The following is a 15,188-nucleotide window of genomic DNA, read 5'->3' as shown; positions in this document are numbered from 1 at the left end:
CTGGGAAAAAGCTGGTCTCTCCCCACCCTGTCTATCCCCTTCATGAGTTTGTAAACCTCAATTAGGTCCCCCCCCCCATCTCCTTTTTTCTCATCAAAATAAACCTAACCTACTCAACCTCTCTCCATAGCTAGATCAAAACAGTTTCTTTCAAACATCATGAGAAGTTCAAATACGAACACAAAGTTAGCAGTTACACGGTGTGGCATCTTTTTGTGGATTCAGAATGTGTCAATCAAATTATTTCAACTTGTGTTTCTGTTGTAATTAGAAATCACAGCCAACACATTACACAGAGCGACAGATCTATAAACACGTACCGTCCATGATAAAATATTTGTGATGTCATTTCCGGGATCATTCCAAGTGCCCACTCCGTACCTATGAAGCTAAGGGTCACAAATCTGAACTAAAACAGAATCCATCTCATTCGTTTACACAAGTGATTTAATGACTTGGATACACAGTTTGAATGTATTGTGGGATCAGTTGGTACTCAGCTATTACTGTGAGGAAGTGGAATTACTCGCTCCCTCTCTCTTTCTTTCTCTGTCTCTCTCTCTCTCTCTGTCCCACTGTGAGTTGGATGAATAATGAATCACAAAGACTTCGCAAAAAAAAGTTTAGAAGTCATGTCAAGACCTAGGTCTAACTGACCGGCCGCTGACAGGAGGATTGCTGCAGATGGGAGCAATGTGGGAGCACTGTCAAAACAAAAGATATTAAAAGAGAGTGAGGAAGTGACCATTTAGATTCAACTCTGATTCACAGACCATGTCTGCAGCTACCATACAGAACATTCTGAAAACACTTTCTCTCAATTAACTTGTCCAGCCTGTTTGTGAATTAGCGTGTTTGGATTTGAGGAGGCTTTAGTTTATGTCTGCATCTTGTTCATGAACCTGCTTGGCTGCATGTTCAATTATAATTTTGTGATAATAAATAAGATCTGGTTTTGTTTTGGTCATTGTTGGAACCCAGTGTGATTTTCTTTTGTCATTTGTAGTGTTCACAGTCCGAGATGAACCATCTGAGAGTTTTTTAAACTTTCTCTTGGGGGACAGGGGTATTACTGGCTGGGTCCAGCATTTATTGCCCCTTGAGAAAGTGGGGGTGAGCTGCTGTCTTAAACCACTGCAGGCCACGTGCTGTGGGTAGACCCACAATGTCTCTTACGGAGGGAATTCCAGGGTTTCGTCCCAATGACAGTGAAGAAATGGCAATATATTTCCATGTCAGGATGGTGAGATAGTTAGAGGGGAGCTTGCAGATCGTGGTGTTCCCAGGAATCTGCTGGATGTGTCCTTTTAGAAATGTTCCCCAGTTTGGAAGGTGCTGTCTGAGGATCTTTGGTGAGTTTCTGCAGTGTGTGTCTTGTAGATTGTCCTCACTGCTGCTACTGTTGGTGCAGGGAGGGAGGGAATGTTTGTGGATATGGTGCCAATTAATGGGGGGGGTTGCTTTGTGTCTGGATGGTGACAAGCTCTCCGACGCTCCAGGGAAAACAGCCCCAGCCTGTTCAGCCTCTCCCTGTAGCTCAAACCTTCCAACCCTGGCAACATCCTTGTAAATCTTTTCTGAACCCTTTCAAGTTTCACATCTTTCCGATAGGAAGGAGACCAGAATTGCACTCAATATTCCAACAGTGGCCTAACCAATGCCCTGTACAGCCGCAACATGACCTCCCGACTCCTGTACTCAATACTCTGACCAATAAAGGAAAGCATACCAAACGCCGCCTCCACTATCCTATCTACCTGCGACTCCATTTTCAAGGAGCTATGAACCTGCACTCCAAGGTCTCTTTGTTCAGCAACACTCCCTAGGACCTTACCATTAAGTGTATAAGTCCTGCTAAGATTTGCCTTCCCAAAATGCAGCACCTCGCATTTATCTGAATTAAACTCCATCTGCCACTCCTCAGCCCATTGGCCCATCTGGTCCAGATCCTGTTGTAATCTGAGGGAACCCTCTTCGCTGTCCACTACACCTCCAATTTTGGTGTCACCCGCAAACTTACTAACTGCACCTCTTATGCTCACATCCAAATAATTTATATAAATGACAAATGAGGATAGTGTTTCATTCTTATATAGAAAAAAAATAGGCACAGGAAGAGGCCATTCAGCCCATTTAGCCTGCTCCCCCATTAAAGATCAAGTGACTGCTATGTCCCTGGACGGTGTTGAGATTCTCCAGTGTTGTTGGAGCTGCCCCCATCCAGGGCAAGGGGGAGTATTCCATCCCCCTCCTGCCTTGTACCTTGTAGATGGTGGGACAGGCTTTGGGGAGTCAGGAGGGGAGTTGTTCCCTGCGGTATTCCCCAGCCTCCGAGCTGCTTATTGATCATGATTTTTAATCCCATTCTGTTGACCTTTCCCAACACCCTTTTGGAATATTCCTCCTCAAAGAGTCATCAGTCAGGGCTGAATGTTTAAAGGCTGGGACCGAAGGAACCCTCAAACCACTCCTTTCTTCCCTTGAGCATGCTTAAAATCCTGGCCTTTCGGAGTTCAAATAAAAACACAAGTCAGGAGTTACACAGTGTGGTGTCTTTTGGTGGTTTCAGAACGTGTCAATCAAGTTGCTTCAACTTGTGGTTCTGTTGTTATTAGAAATCACATCTGCGACATTGCATGACCTTCCAAATAAATAAAAGGAAGCTTAGAAATCCAAATGAGACCTAGGTCCAACTGACCAGCTGCAAAATGGACGATTGCTGCAGATGACAATAAGGTAAGCTAATCGCTCTCTTTATCTCTCTATCTGTCTGTGTGTGGGACAAAGGAATGATGCTCAGGGACTTTGCAAACAAAACAAAAACTTGAAATCCAGTCAAGACCTAGGTCTAACTGACTGGCTGCTGAAAGGAGGATTGCAGATGAGAGCAATGTGGGACCACTTTAAAGGTATTAAAAGACAGTGAGAAAGTTACCATTTAGATTTGACCCTGATTCACGGACCGTGCCTGTAATTACATGCAGAACATTCTTAAAACACTATTCCTCTTAATTAATGCATCCACCCTCTTTGTAAATGGCCGTGTGTGTGTGTGTCTGGAATTGAGGAAGCTATAGTTTATGCCTGTTTGGCTGCATGTTAGGCTATAAGGTTGTGACAGTAAGTAAGTTCTGTTTTTTTTATTCATCTTTGAAACCCAGTGTGCTCTTTTTCGCCATCTACAGTGTTCACAGTCAGATATGAGCCATCTGAGAGGTTTTGTTAAAATTGTCTTGGAGGACATTGGCATTGCGGGCTGGGCCCAGTATTTACTGCACCCTCCCTCTCCGAGTTGCCCCTTGAGAAGGTGGGGGTAATCTGCCTTCTTAAACTGCTGTAGTCTAGCTGCTGTGCGTAGACCCACAATACTCCTTAGACAGGAGATTCCAGGGATCTCACCCAACAACAGCGACAAAATGGCCCTGCCTTACCAAGTCAGGATGGTGAGCTATTTCGAGGGGAACTTGCAGGTCATGGCATTCCCAGGTATCTGCTGGATGTGTCCTTTAAGAAGTATTCCTCGGTTTGGAAGGTGCTATCGGAGGATCTTTGGTGAGATGCTGCAGTGCGTCTTGTAGATGGTCCTCACTGCTGCTACTGAGCGTTGGTGGTGGAGGGAGGGGATGTTTGGGGATGTGGTGCCAATCAAGCGAGAGCTGCTTTGCCCCTCGATGGTGTCGAGCTTCCTGAGTGTCGTTGGAGCCTCCCCCCTCCAGAGCAAGTGGGGATTACTCCATCACCCTCCTGCCTTGTAGATGGTGGGACAGGCTTGGGGAGTGAGGTGCAGGTTAGGAGGTGAGTTGCTTGTTGCAGGTCTCTGTGCCTCTGATCAGCTCTTATTGTGGTTGTGTTTACGAGGTGAATCCTGGTCAGGTTCTGGTCAATGGTAATCCCCAGGATGTTGACAGTGGGGTGATGGAATATCTAGGGGCAGTGGTTAAGTATTCTCTTATTGGAGAGCACTGGAGTTTATCCAGTTAGAACACAGAACATAGACATATACAGTATCGAACAGGCCCTTTGGCCCATGATGTTGTGCCGAGATTTAATCCTAATGTAAAAATATAGTAACTTAACTTCCGCACCCCTCAACTCACTGCTATTCTTAAGGGGTTTCGCAGGGTCAATGCTGGGAGGGCGTTTCCCTCAGGGGAAGGTCTCTGACCAGAGACCCAAGCCTCATGATGGAGGGGCACCAATGGTAGACGAATACGAGGAGGGATTCTCCTGTCAGGGGGGTTGTGAATCTCTCCGCCAAAGGGGGAGGGCAGTGGGGGCAGGGTCCTTGTGTATATCGAAGGCCGAGACAGAGAGATTCTTGATCAGGTGGGAAATCAAGCTAGAGAGAGTGAGAGAAAGAGAGAGAGAGAGGAAGAGAGAGAGAGAGAGAGAGAGAGAAAGAGAGAGAGAGAAAGAGAGAGAGACTGAGAGAGGTAGAAAGAGAGAGAGAAACAGAGAGAAAGACAGAAAGAGAGAGAGGGACAGAGAAAGAGAGAAAGGAAGAGAGAAAGAGAGAGTAAGAGAAACAGAGAGAGAAAGAAGGAGGGAGAATGAAAACGAAAGGAAGTGAAAGGAAGAGAGAAAGAGAGAGCGAAAGAGAGATAGAGAGAGAAAAAGAGACAGAGAAAGAATATGAAAGAGAGAAAAAAGAAAGAGAGAGAGAGAAAGTGAGAGAAAAAGGGAAGAGACAATGAGGGAGAACAAGAAAGAGAGAGAAAGAGAGAGTGAAAGAAAGGAGGAATAGAAAGAGAGAGAGAAAGAGAAAGAGAGAGAGAAAGAGAGAAAGAGAGAGAACGAGAAATAGAGAAAGAATATGAAAGAGAGAAAGAGAGAGAAAGGGAGAGAGAAAGGCAGACAGAGAAAGGGAGAGAAAAAGGCAGAGAGAAAGGTAGAGAGAGAAAGGCAGAGAGAAAGGGAGTGAGAAAGGGAGAGAGAATGTGGGCACGAGGAGTGTGGGAATAGCCACCGTCCTACTGAATGGGAGAGCAGGCTCAAAGGGCTGAATGGCCTGCCCCTGGTGCTATTCCTTCCCATTGAACGAACAAAGGGTTAGCCTGCTGATGGGATCCCAGGGTCGCAATCTGCGTTCAGATCAGGGTGGGGGGGGGGGGTGGCGAGCTGGGTGATATAATAGTGAGGCAGGCAGCCCTGTCACCAAACACTGCAAATAAACAACCCCTTGTCTTCCTTTAACCCCGTAATAAAGCCAAACTCCTTCCTAGCAGGAAGATCAGCTTGAGGGCTGTCTGAAGCCACTCCATACTTACAGAACTAAGGGCCACAAGATCTTAGTTTGAAAATAAATTCATTTGATACATTTGAAAAAGAGACGTAGCAACTTGGAAAAACACTTTGAAGGTATTGAGAGATCATATGGACCTCACACCTCACTGTCAGCAAGTATTCGCTCCATCTCTCTGTCTCTCTCTGTGGATTGGACAAAGTAACACCACTCAAAGACCACTCACAAATAAGTTAAAGGAAGCATTGAAATCCAGTCACGACCTCGGTCCAGCTGCCTGGCTGCCCACATGGAGGGTTGCTGCAGGTACCAGCACTGTAGGAACCGAGTCCAAAATAAACACATGAAAGGAAATGTGTGGAAGTAATATTTGAGATTGGTCTCTGTTTTGCCTGTTGTTTCATGCACGATTTGTATCAACCAACCAACTCATCATGTTTGAGAAAGAGAGAGAAAGAGACAGAAAGAAAGAGAGAGAGAGAGAAAGAGAGAGAGCGAGAAAAGAGAGAGAGAGAGACAGAAAGAGAGGGAGAGAGAGATAAAGAGAGAGAGAAAAATATGAAAGAGAAAAAGACAGAAAGTGAGAGTAAAAAGGAAAAGAGAAAGAGGGACAACAAGAAAGAGAGAGAAAGAGAGAGAGAAAGAAAGAGTGAGAAAGAAAAAGAGGGAAAGAAAGAAAGAGAGAAAGAGAGAGAGAGAAAAAGAGAGAGAGAAAGAGACAAAAGAGAGAAAGAGAAAGTGAGAGAGAAAAAGAGAGAAAGAAAGTGAGACAGAAAGGGGGGAAGAGAAAGAGAGAGAGAAAGAGAGAGAGAGAGGAAGAGAGAAAGAGAGAGAGAGAAAGAGAGAGAGAGAAAGAAAGAGAAAGAGAGAGAAAGACAAAGAGAAGGAGAGAGAGAGGTAGAAAGAGAGAGAGAAAGTGAGAGAAAGAGAGATAGACAGAAAAAGAGAAGGAGAGAGACACAGAGTGAAAGGAAGAGAGAAAGTGAGAGAGCGAAAGACAGTCAGAGAGAGAAAGAGAGACAGAGAAAGAATATGAAAGAGAGAAAGAAAGAAAGAGAGAGAGAGAAAGCGAGAGAAAAAGGGAAGAGACAATGAGGGAGAACAAGAAAGAGAGAGACAGAGAGAGTGAAAGAAAGGAGGAGAAAGAAAAAGAAACAGAGAAAGAAAGAGAGAAAGAGAGAGAGAAAGAGAAAGAGAGAGAGAGATAGAGAAAGAATATGAAAGAGAGAAAGAAGGAGAAAGGGAGAGAGAAAGGCAGAGAGAGAAAGAGAGAGAGAAAGGCAGAGAGAAAGGCAGAGGGAAAGGGAGAGAGAAAGGGAGTGAGAAAGGGAGTGAGACAGGGAGTGAGAAAGGGAGAGAGAAAAGGAGTGAGAAAGGCAGAGAAAAGGGGAGAGAGAAAGGGAGAGAGAAAGGGACAGAGAATGAGAGAGAGAAAGGGAGAGAGAAAGAGAGAGAGAAAAGGAGTGAGAAAGGGAGAGAGACAGGGATGGAGAAAGGGAGAGAGACAGGTAGAGAAAAAGGGAGAGAGAATTGGTGAGAGAGAAAGGGAGTGAGAAAGGAAGAGAAAAAGGGAGAAAGAAAGGAAGAGAGAAAGGGAGTGAGAAAGGCAGAGAAAAAGGGAGAGAGAAAGGGAGAGTGAAAAGGAGTGAGAAAGGGACAGAGAAAGGGAGAGAGAAAGGGAGAGAGAAAGAGAGAGAGAAAGGCAGAGAAAAAGGGAGAGAGAATTGGTGAGAGAGAAAAGGAGTGAGAAAGGAAGACTGATAGGGAGAGAGAAAGGGAGTGAGAAAGGGAGAGAGAAAGGGAGAGAGAAAGGGAGAGAGAAAGGGACAGAGAAAGGGAGAGAGAAAGGGAGAGAGAAAGAGAGAGAGAAAGGGAGTGAGAAAGGGAGAGAGACAGGTAGAGAAAAAGGGAGAGAGAATTGGTGAGAGAGAAAGGGAGTGAGAAAGGGAGAGAGAAAGGGAGAGAGAAAGGGAGAGAGAAAGGGACAGAGAAAGGGAGAGAGAAAGGGAGAGAGAAAGAGAGAGAGAAAGGGAGTGAGAAAGGGAGAGAGAATTGGTGAGAGAGAAAGGGAGTGAGAAAGGGAGAGAGAAAGGGAGAGAGAAAGGGAGAGAGAAAGGGAGTGAGAAAGGGAGAGAGAAAGAGAGAGAGAAAGGCAGAGAAAAAGGGAGAGAGAATTGGTGAGAGAGAAAAGGAGTGAGAAAGGAAGACTGATAGGGAGAGAGAAAGGGAGAGAGATAGGCCGAGAGAAAGGGAGAGAGAAAGGGAGTGAGAAAGGGTGAGAGAAAGGTAGAGAGAAAGGGAGAGAGACAGGGAGAGAGAAAGGGAGAGAGAAAGGGAGAGAAAAAGGGAGAAAGAAAGGGAGAGAGAAAGGGAGAGAGAAAGGGAGAGAGAAAGGGAGAGAGAAAGGGAGAGAGAAAGGGACAGAGAAAGGGAGTGAGAAAGGGAGAGAGAAAGGGACAGAGAAAGGGACAGAGAATGGGAGAGAGAAAGGGAGAGAGAAAGAGAGAGAGAAAGGGAGTGAGAAAGGGAGAGAGACAGGGATGGAGAAAGGGAGAAAGACAGGTAGAGAAAAAGGGAGAGAGAATTGGTGAGAGAGAAAGGGAGTGAGAAAGGGAATGAGAAAGGGAGAGAGAAAGGGAGAGAGAAAGGGAGAGAGAAAGGGAGTGAGAAAGGGACAGAGAAAGGGAGAGAGAAAGAGAGAGAAAGGCAGAGAAAAAGGGAGAGAGAATTGGTGAGAGAGAAAAGGAGTGAGAAAGGAAGACTGATAGGGAGAGAGAAAGGGAGAGAGAAAGGGAGAGAGAAAGGCAGAGAGAAAGGGAGAGAGAAAGGGAGTGTGAAAGGGAGTGAGAAAGGGAGAGAGAAAGGGAGAGAGACAGGGAGTGAGAAAGGGACAGAGAAAGGGAGTGAGAAAGGGAGAGAGACAGAGAGAGAGAAAGGGAGAGAGAAAGGGAGTGAGAAAGGGTGAGAGAAAGGTAGAGAGAAAGGGAGAGAGACAGGGAGAGAGAAAGGGAGAGAGAAAGGGAGAGAGACAGGGAGTGAGAACAGGAGTGAGAAAGGGAGAGAGAAAGGGAGTGAGAAAGGGAGTGAGAAAGGGAGTGAGAAAGGGAGAGAGAAAGGGAGAGAGACAGGGAGAGAGAAAGGGAGAGAGAAAGGCAGAGAGAATGGGAGAGAGAAAGGGAGAGAGAAAGGGAGAGAGAAAGAGAGTGAGAAAGGGAGAGAGAAAGGGAGTGAGAAAGGGAGTGAGAAAGGGAGAGAGACAGGGAGAGAGAAAGGCAGAGAGAATGGGAGAGAGAAAGGGAGAGAGAAAGGGAGAGAGAAAGAGAGTGAGAAAGGGAGAGAGAAAGGGAGAGAGAAAGGGAGTGAGAAAAGGAGAGAGAAAGAGAGAGAGGAAGAGAGAGAGAAAGGGAGTGAGAAAGGGAGAGAGACAGGGATGGAGAAAGGGAGAGAGACCGGTAGAGAAAAAGGGAGAGAGAATTGGTGAGAGAGAAAGGGAGTGAGAAAGGAAGACTGATAGGGAGAGAGAAAGGGAGAGAGAAAGGGAGAGAGAAAGGCAGAGAGAAAGGGAGAGAGAAAGGGAGTGAGAAAGGGAGTGAGAAAGGGAGAGAGAAAGGGAGAGAGACAGGGAGTGAGAAAGGGACAGAGAAAGGCAGAGAGAAAGGGAGAGAGACTGGGAGTGAGAAAGGGAATGAGAAAGGGAGAGAGAAAGGGAGAGAGAAAGAGAGTGAGAAAGGGAGAGAGAAAGGGAGAGAGAAAGGGAGTGAGAAAAGGAGAGAGAAAGAGAGAGAGGAAGAGAGAGAGAAAGGGAGTGAGAAAGGGAGAGAGACAGGGATGGAGAAAGGGAGAGAGACCGGTAGAGAAAAAGGGAGAGAGAATTGGTGAGAGAGAAAGGGAGTGAGAAAGGAAGACTGATAGGGAGAGAGAAAGGGAGAGAGAAAGGGAGAGAGAAAGGCAGAGAGAAAGGGAGAGAGAAAGGGAGTGAGAAAGGGAGTGAGAAAGGGAGAGAGAAAGGGAGAGAGACAGGGAGTGAGAAAGGGACAGAGAAAGGCAGAGAGAAAGGGAGAGAGACTGGGAGTGAGAAAGGGAATGAGAAAGGGAGAGAGAAAGGGAGAGAGAAATGGAGAGAGACAGGGAGAGAGAAAGGGAGAGAGAAAGGGAGAGAGAAATGGAGTGAGAAAGGGATGGAGAAAGGCAGAGGGAGAAAGGCAGAGAGAGAAAGAAAGATAGAGAAAAAATATGAAAGAGAGAAAGAAGGAGAAAGAGAGAGAGAAAGGCAGAGACAGAAAGGGAAAGAGAAAGGGAGAGAGAGAATGGGAGAGAGAAAGGTAGAGAGAATGGGAGAGAGAAAGGGAGAGAGACAGGGAGAGAAAGGGAGAGAGAATTCGCGAGAGAATGGGAGAGAGAAAGGGAGAAAAAAGTGAAGAGACAAAAAGGAAGAACAAGAAAGAGAGAGTGAAAGAAAGGAGGAGAACGAAAAAAGAAAGAGAGAAAGAAAGAGAAAGAAAAAGAGAGAGAAAGAGAGAGAGAGAAAGAGAGATAGAGGAAGAATATGAAAGAGAGAAAGAAGGAGAAAGAAGGAGAAAGGGAGAGAGAAAGGCAGAGAGAGAGAGAAAGGGAAAGACAAAGGGAGAGACAAAGGGAGAGAGAAAGGGAGAGAGAAAGAGAGAGAGAAAGGGAGTGAGAAAGGGAGAGAAAGGGAGAGAGACAGGGATGGAGAAAGGGAGAGAGACAGAGAGAGAGAAAAGGAGAGAGAATGGGAGAGAGAAAGGGAGTGAGAAATGGAGGGAGAAAGGGAGAGAGAAAGGGAGAGAGAAAGAGAGAGAGAAAGGGAGAGAGAAATGGCGAGAGAAAAGGAGTGAGAAAGGGAGAGAGACAGGGAGCGAGAAAGGGAGAAAAAAGTGAAGAAACAAAGAGGAAGAACAAGAAAGAGAGAGTGAAAGAAAGGAGGTGAAAGAAAAAAGAAAGAGAGAAAGAAAGACAGAAAGAGAAAGAGAGAGAAAGAGAGAGAGAGAAAGAGAGATAGAGAAAGAATATTAAAGAGAGAAAGAAGGAGAAGGGGCGAGAGATAGGCAGAGAGAGAAAGGGACAGACAAAGGGAGAGAGAAAGGGAGAGAGAAAGGGAGAGAGAAAGGGAAGAGATAAAGAGGAAGAACATGAAAGGGAGAGTGAAAGAAAGGAGGAGAAAGAAAAAGAAACAGACAAAGAAAGAGAGAAAGAGAAAGAGAGAGAAAGAGAGAGAGAGAGAAATAGAGATAGAGAAAGAATATGAAAGACAGAAAGAAGGAGAAAGAAGGAGAAAGGGATAGAGAAAGGCAGAGAGAGAAAGGGAGAGAGAACGGCAGAGAGAGAGAGAAAGGTAGAGACAAAGGGAGAAACAAAGGGAGTGACAAAGGCAGAGAGAAAGGCAGAGAGAAAGGGAGAGAGAAAGGCAGAGAGAAAGGGAGAGAGAAAGGGAGAGGGAAAGACAGAGAGAATGACAGAGAGAAAGGCAGAGAGAAAGGGAGTGAGAAAGGGAGTGAGAAAGGGAGAGAGAAAGGGAGAGAGAAAGGGAGTGAGAATGGGAGAGAGAAAGGGTGAGAGAAAGAGAGAGAGAAAGGGAGAGAGAAAGGGAGAGAGAATGGGAGAGAGAAAGGGAGTGAGAAATGGAGGGAGAAATGGAGAGAGACAGGTAGAGGAAGGGAGAGAGAATTGGCGAGAGAAAAGGAGTGAGAAAGGGAGAGAGACAGGGAAAGAGAAAGGGAGAAAAAAGGGAAGAGACAAAGAGGAAGAACAAGAAAGAGAGAGTGAAAGAAAGGAGGAGAAAGAAAAAGAAAGAGAGAAAGAGGAAGAGAAAGAGAGAGAAAGAGACAGAGAAAGAGAGATAGAGAAAGAATATGAAAGAGAGAAAGGAGGAGAAATAAGGAGAAAGGGAGAGAGAAAGGCAGAGAGAGAAAGGGAGAGAGAGAAAGGGAGAGAGAAAATGAGAGAGAATCGGAGAGAAAAAAGGAGTGAGAAAGGGAGAGAGTCAGGGAGAGAGAATGGGAGAAAAAAATGAAGAGACAAAGAGGAAGATCAAGAAAGAGAGAGTGAAGGAAAGGAGGAGAAAAAAAAAAGAAAGAGAGACAGAAAGAGAAAGAGAGAGAAAGAGAGAGAGAGAGAAAGAGAGATAGAGAAAGAATATGAAAGAGAGAAAGAAGGAGAAAGAAGGAAAAAGGGAGAGAGAAAGGGAGAGAGAAAGGGAAGAGACAAAGAGGAAGAACATGAAAGAGAGTGAAAGAAAGAAGGAGAAAGAAAAAGAAACAGAGAAAGGAAGAGAGAAAGAGAAAGAGGAAGAGAGAGAAAGAGAGAGAGAAAGAGAGTTAGAGAAAGAATATGAAAGAGAGAAAGAAGGAGAAAGAAGGAGAAAGGGAGAGAGATAGGCAGAGAGACAAAGGTAGAGAGAAAGGCAGAGAGAAAGGGAGAGAGAAAGCGAGAGAGAAAGGGAGTGAGAAAGGGACAGAGAAAGGCAGAGAGAGAAAGGGAGTGAGAAAGGGAGAGAGAAAGGGAGAGAGAAAGGGAGAGAGAAAGGGAAGAGACAAAGAGTAAGAACATGAAAGGGAGAGTGAAAGAAGGGAGGAGAAAGAAAAAGAAACAGACAAAGAAAGAGAGAAAGAGAAAGAGATAGAGAAAGAGAGAGAAAGAGAGAGAAAGAAATAGAGATGGAGAAAAAATATGGAAGAGAGAAAGAAGGAGAAAGAAGGAGAAAGGAGGAGCGAAAGGCAGAGAGAGAAAGGGAGAGAGAGAAAGGCAGAGAGAAAGGCAGAGAGCAAGGGAGAGAAACAGGGAGAGAGAAAGGGAGACAGACAGTGAGTGAGAAAGGGAGTGGGACAGGGAGAGACAAAGGGAGAGAGAAAGGGAGAGAGAAAGGCAGAGAGAAAGTGAGAGAGAAATGCAGAGAGTGAGAGAAAGGGAGAGAGAAAGGGAGAGACAAAGGCAGAGTTAAAGAGAGAGAGAAAGGGAGAGTGAAAGGGAGAGAGAAAGCGAGAGAGAAAGGGAGAGAGAACGGGAAGAGACAAAGTGGAAGAACATGAAAGAGAGCGTGAAAGAAAGGAGACGAAAGAAAAAGAAACAGACAAAGAAAGAGAAAGAGAAAGAGAGAGAAAGAGAGAGAGAGAGAAATAGAGGTAGAGAAAGAATATGAAAGAGAGAATGAAGGAGAACGAAGGAGAAATGGAGAGAGAAAGGCAGAGAGAAAAAGGGAGAGAGAAAGTCAGAGAGAGAGAGAAAGGTAGAGACAAAGGGAGAGACAAAAGGATTGACAAAGGGAGAGAGAAAGGGAGAGAGAAAGGGAGAGAGAAAGGGAGCGAGAAAGGCAGTGAGAAAGGCAGAGAGAGAGAGAAAGGTAGAGACAAAGGGAGAGAGAAAGGGAGAGAGAAAGGCAGAGAGAGAGAGAAAGGGAAAGACAAAGGGAGAGACAAAGGGAGAGTCAAAGGGAGAGAGAAAGGCAGAGAGAAAGGGAGAGAGAAAGGGAGTGAGAAAGGGAGAGAGAAAGGCAGAGAGAGAAAGAGAGAGAGAAAGGGAAGAGACAAAGAGGAAGAACATGAAAGGGAGAGTGAAAGAAAGGAGGAGAAAGAAAAAGAAACAGACAAAGAAAGAGAGAAAGAGAAAGAGAGAGAAAGAGAGAGAGAGAAATAGAGATAGAGAAAGAATATGAAAGAGAGAAAGAAGGAGAAAGAAGGAGAAAGGGGAGAGAAAAAGGCAGAGAGAGAGAGAAAGGAAAAGACAAAGGGAGAGACAAAGGGAGAGAGAAAGGCAGAGGGAAAGGGAGAGAGAAAGGGAGCGAGAAAGGGAGCGAGAAAGGGACAGAGACAGGGAGAGAGAAAGGGAGAGAGTCAGGGGGTGACAAAGGGAGAGACAAAGGCAGAGAGAGAGAGAAAGGGAGAGACAAAGGGAGAGAGAAAGGCAGAGAGAAAGGGAGAGAGAATTGGCGAGAGAAAAGGAGTGAGAAAGGGAGAGAGACAGGATAGAAAGGGAGAGAGACAGGGAGAGAGAAAGGGAGAGAAAAAGGCAAGAGACAAAGAGGAATAACAAGAAAGAGAGAGTGAAAGAAAGGAGGGGAAAGACAAAGAAAGAGAGAAAGAGGAAGAGAAAGAGAGAGAAAGAGACAGAGAAAGAGAGATAGAGAAAGAATATGAAAGAGAGAAAGAAGGAGAAAAAAGGAGAAAGGGAGAGAGAAAGGGAGAGAAAGAAAGGCAGAGAGAAAGCAGAGAGAGAAAGTGAGAGAGAAAGGGAGTGAGAAACGGAGAGAGAATCGGAGAGAAAAAAGGAGTGAGAAAGGCAGAGAGAAAGGCAGAGAGAAAGGCAGAGAGAAAGGGAGTGAGAAATGGAGAGGGAAAGGGAGAGAGAAAGGCAGAGAGAGAAAGGGAGTGAGAATGGGAGAGAGAAACGCAGAGAGAGAAAGAGAGAGAGAAAGGCAGAGAGAGAGAGAGAGAAAGGGAGAGATAAAGGGAGAGAGAAAGAAACCGAGAGAGAAAGGGAGAGAGAAAGACATAAAGAAAGGCAGAGGAAAAGGTAGAGGAAAAGGGAGAGGGAACGGGAGAGAGAAAGGGAGAGTGAAAGGGAGAGAGAAAGAGAGTGAGGAAGGGACAGAAAAAGGGACAGAGAAAGGGAGAGAGAAAGGGAGAGAGACAGAGAGAGAGAGACAGGGAGAGAGACAGGGAGAGAGAAAGGGAGAGAGAATTGGCGAGAGAAAAGGAGTGAGAAAGGGAGAGAGACAGGGAGAGAGAAAGGGACAGAAAAAGGGAAGAGACAAAGAGGAAGAACAAGAAAGAGAGAGTGAAAGATAGGAGGAGAAAGAAAAAGAAAGAGAGAAAGAGGAAGAGAAAGAGAGAGAAAGAGACAGAGAAAGAGAGATAGAGAAAGAATATGAAAGAGAGAAAGAAGGAGAAAAAAGGAGAAAGGGAGAGAAAGAAAGGCAGAGAGAAAGCAGAGAGAGAAAGGGAGAGAGAAAGGGAATGAGAAACGGAGAGAGAATCGGAGAGAAAAAAGGAGTGAGAAAGGGAGAGAGACAGGGAGAGAGAATGGGAGAGAGAAAGGGAGAAAAAAGTGAAGAGACAAAGAGGAAGATCAAGAAAGAGAGAGTGAAAGAAAGGAGGAGAAAGAAAAAAGAAAAAGAGACAGAAAGAGAAAGAGAGAGAAAGAGAGAGAGAGAAAGAGAGATAGAGAAAGAATATGAATGAGAGAAAGAAGGAGAAAGAAGGAAAAAGGGAGAGAGAAAAGGAGAGAGAAAGGGAGAGAGAGAAAGGGAGAGAGAAAGGGAGTGAGAAAGGGACAGAGAAAGGCAGAGAGAGAAAGGGAGAGAGAAAGGCAGAGAGAGAGAAAAAGGATGTGACAAAGGGAGATAGAAAGGGCGAGAGAAAGAGAGAGAGAAAGGGAAGAGACAAAGAGTAAGAACATGAAAGGGAGAGTGAAAGAAGGGAGGAGAAAGAAAAAGAAACAGACAAAGAAAGAGAGAAAGAGAAAGAGAAAGAGATAGAAAGAGAGAGCGAGAAATAGAGATAGAGAAAGAATATGAAAGAGAGAAAGACGGAGAAAGAAGGAGAAAGGGGAGCGAAAGGCAGAGAGAGAAAGGGAGAGAGAAAGGGAGTGAGAAACGGAGAGAGAATCGGAGAGAAAAAAGGAGTGAGAAAGGGAGAGAGACAGGGAGAAAAAAGTGAAGAGACAAAGAGGAAGATCAAGAAAGAGAGAGTGAAGGAAAGGAGGAGAAAGAAAAAAGAAAGAGAGAAAGAAAGAGAAAGAGAGAGAAAGAGAGAGAGAGAAAGAGAAAGAGAGAAAGAATATGAAAGAGAGAAAGAAGGAGAAAGAAGGAAAAAGGGAGAGAGAAAAGGAGAGAGAAAGGGATAGAGAAAGGGAGGAGACAAAGAGGAATAACATGAAAGAGAGTGAAAGAAAGGAGGAGAAAGAAATAGAAACAGAGAAAGGAAGAGAGAAA

The 15,188-nt window shown here is 45.2% G+C and overlaps 1 protein-coding gene across 1 annotated transcript; it reads left to right on the top strand.

The window, feature by feature from the left end:
- Positions 1–11,544: 11,544 nt before the first annotated feature.
- LOC132834506 (putative uncharacterized protein DDB_G0271982) lies at positions 11,545–13,202 on the top strand (the record flags this gene model as incomplete). Its single annotated transcript, XM_060853431.1, has 2 exons — positions 11,545–11,613; positions 13,122–13,202. Coding segments are annotated over 2 exons (150 nt in total), but the record flags the coding sequence as incomplete, so codon positions are not given.
- Positions 13,203–15,188: the final 1,986 nt, after the last annotated feature.

The sequence above is a fragment of the Hemiscyllium ocellatum genome, chromosome 40, assembly GCF_020745735.1.
Source record: "Hemiscyllium ocellatum isolate sHemOce1 chromosome 40, sHemOce1.pat.X.cur, whole genome shotgun sequence".
NCBI lineage: Eukaryota > Metazoa > Chordata > Chondrichthyes > Orectolobiformes > Hemiscylliidae > Hemiscyllium > Hemiscyllium ocellatum.
This window is presented reverse-complemented; position numbering and strand designations above follow the sequence as displayed.